Raw genomic sequence first — 2,979 nt, forward strand, 5'->3', positions numbered from 1 at the left:
CACGACCTCACCCCCGCGCAGCAGCAGCCCCGGTGCAGCAGGGAAGCCCCCGGCCGGAAGGATCCAGCGAAGGCCGGGGGGACACAACAACTCGTGCTGCTGGGAGCAGGGACTGGCCAGGGTGCAGGGAGAGTCTGGGTGTGCATGGAGCGGAAAAGGAGGGGGACTGGATTTGAGGCAGCAGCCAGGGCTGCCACTGCCCTGTGCCAGCTGGGTGACCTTGGAAGCCATTTGCCAGGCCTGAATAAAGTGACAATAATCCTATTCACCTTTTAGCCTCATTTCCTGAGGCCACAAGGCACATGTGCTGGCCGCGTGCGGCCGCAGGTGCCACTCAAACCCTCACCCCCTTTGCACGACTCGGGCAGGGACGAAGTTTTGCTCACCAGCCCACGGATGAGCTTTGCCCAGGGGGTGGAAGCTGGGGCAGGAGCCCTGTGAGGGTCACAGAGAAGCCCCAGGCAGGCAATTTGCCAGGAGCTCATCCCTGCCACGGCCCGAGGAGCTGGTGGCATAGCTGACCTCCCAGACAGATGCCCCCATGGCACCAGTGATGCCCCTCTGCTGGAGCAGGCAGCCAGGAGCTCCCCGCAGCCCTGGCAGCTCACAGGTCCCAGCCAGCCCTGGCCCGTGGGCTCAGGGCACACCCAGATGAGAGCAGCTGCAGGGCCCCAGGCACCCACTGGGCACCGCTCCGCGCAGCCGGGCGCTGCCCAGGCAGGTCTGCTGTGGGCAGAGGTGCCTGTGCTGCACGACTGGGCTTGGAGGAGATCAACACCTTGGGAGAGGAAAAAAAACAAAACACCTTCCCAGGGCAGTGCTGGAAGGTTCCAAGGGCTCTGGGGCAGAGGCAGCCAACACTGCACCCTCCAGGAAGGGCAGAGACGCTCTCCAGGCCAAAGGCAACCCCACCCAGATGCTCCTGCCTGCTCCACACATTTGAAGAGGGAAATGGGTTCCTGTGTGACCCCATGCTGCCCTGAAGCCCCCAGCCCCAGGAGAGCAGCTAGCCCACACCCCCAGACAGGGCAGCAGAGCAGGAGCCAGTCCACAGCTGACAAACCCTCACAGGCTGGGCACAGGCTTGGGCAGAGCCTCACCCACACACCACAGAGCCACTCCCTCCAAATACTTTATTAAATAGCATCCAAAAAAACAGAAGCAGAAAGACTCAGAACTATCCCATCCCTCCCAGCTGGATAAAAACTACAAACAACCCATCCCCACATGCTGCAGTGCCCGGCAGCTGCTGGGCATGTCCTGCCCCATATCCCAGCCCTTCCCACCACACTCCTTGCAAACACAGCTCCAGCATCACAGGCAGGGAAAGCAGGAGGGTCCCACCAGGACAGCCCCACCACCCATCCTGCTCAGAGGTCTCAAAGGCTGTACAAAGCTCCACATTTCACACACCTCCCACCCAAAGCAACCTCGCACAGCTCCAGGGCCGCCCTGAACAGCTCCTCCCACCTGGGGCTGAGGTCACCGTGCCCCATGGATGGGCAGCCTCCACCAGGTTCTGCTGTCACTCCTCATCCAGGCAGAGCCAACAGCTCCCCAGATTCTGTGGATTTGCAGCTTCCCCACCCCCCCATCCCCCCACCCAGGAAGTTTACAAAATAGGGTTTGGTTTTGTTTTTTTTTTTCTCCTCCCCTTTTTCTACAAAGACAGTGGTGGGATTTCCTTTGCAACAGCAGAACAGTCTCCCTGCGAGGTAGAGAGTTAATTTCAGGGCTGACAGATCCTAAATTTAAACCAGTTTGTCCTAGCTGAGGTAAAATTCAGTAGTTTATAATAAGTTTTACAGTGCTAGAGGGCCATCAGGATTCCTCATTGCCAGAGTCATCCTCATCACCATAACAGCTGTCTGCTTCCTCCTCCATCTCATCGTCCTCGTAGTAGTCATCGTAGAAGAGGTCAGAGCCCTCATCTGGGGCTGGAGTCTTGGTCTTCACGCAGTACTCTGCCAGCGTGGTAGGGACCTTCACACCATCCCGCTCAGCATCCACCCTGGTGCCCAGGACTTGCTTCCTAGAGGGCGAGGAGAGGGGTGAGGCTGGAGCTCTGCAGTGCACACTGCCACAGGGACACCCGGTGACAGGGGGGACAGGAGAGAGGACGGGGCATGGGGCAAGCAGTGCAGCCACGTTCGCCCTGCTGTGCTCAATGTGTCCCCTGCTCTGTGGGCCCCTCAGCCACGCCAGGGCTGGCCAGCCTGCAGCTCAGGAGCTTCAAATGCCAGTCCTGTCCCATGAGAAGGCCCTGGCAGCAAGGCTGTGCTGGCACCACATCTGCAAGCTCAGATTCTCAGGTCTGGAGCCAAAAAGGGCCAGAGCTTAGGCAGAAAGCAAAGCTGGGTACACAGTGCAGACAAGCTTCTCCCAAAAGATCCAGAACCCTTCCCTCCTACCAACCCGCAGGTGGGACTCAACAGGGTGTGATTTGCCCTGAGTCCTACAAGGTAACAGCTTAGGAAGTTGTCTCGACAGCGCTGCGGGGCCTGGGCTCAGCTCAGCACCCACCTGATGATGTCCGTGTACTCCTGGTCCTTCCCTTTGCTCTCCTTCCACTTGCGGTACATCACAGAGGCATCCACGTTGGCTGGGGAAAATGTGTTGGGTTCGTTCAGCAGCGAGATCACGCTCAGGAGGATGGTCCTGGCAATCAGTAAACACGGGCAGGTAAAAACTGAGGCAGGTTAAAACTGAGGCAGGTTAGCAGCTGCCCAGGTCCCAGCAACGCCAGCAGGCTCCGTGTCGTGTGCCGCTGCGGCGCGGGGTCAGGAGCAGAGCCTGGTGCTGGCCCGCTGGCAAGGGTGTACCTCAGCAAGGCAAGCAGGCCAGGCAGGAGAGCGCCCTGCATGGGCTGTCAGGCTCACGCATGCTCCCACACAAGCTCCATCCTGTAGCCTAGGAGCTTTTCAAGACCCTGCGGGCACCGCTGCAGGCTTTGGGAGCAGAAGGCAGTGCCCATCTCCC

General features: G+C 59.6%; 1 protein-coding gene across 1 annotated transcript; it reads right to left on the reverse strand.

Moving 5' to 3' along the window:
* Positions 1-1,821: 1,821 nt before the first annotated feature.
* Positions 1,822-2,658, reverse strand: LOC103769580 (ubiquitin-conjugating enzyme E2 R1; the record flags this gene model as incomplete). Its single annotated transcript, XM_008936792.1, has 2 exons — positions 1,822-2,032; positions 2,524-2,658. Coding segments are annotated over 2 exons (346 nt in total), but the record flags the coding sequence as incomplete, so codon positions are not given.
* Positions 2,659-2,979: the final 321 nt, after the last annotated feature.

Source organism: Merops nubicus, unplaced genomic scaffold (genome assembly GCF_000691845.1).
Source record: "Merops nubicus isolate BGI_N331 unplaced genomic scaffold, ASM69184v1 scaffold45323, whole genome shotgun sequence".
In the NCBI taxonomy this organism is placed as follows: Eukaryota; Metazoa; Chordata; class Aves; order Coraciiformes; family Meropidae; genus Merops; species Merops nubicus.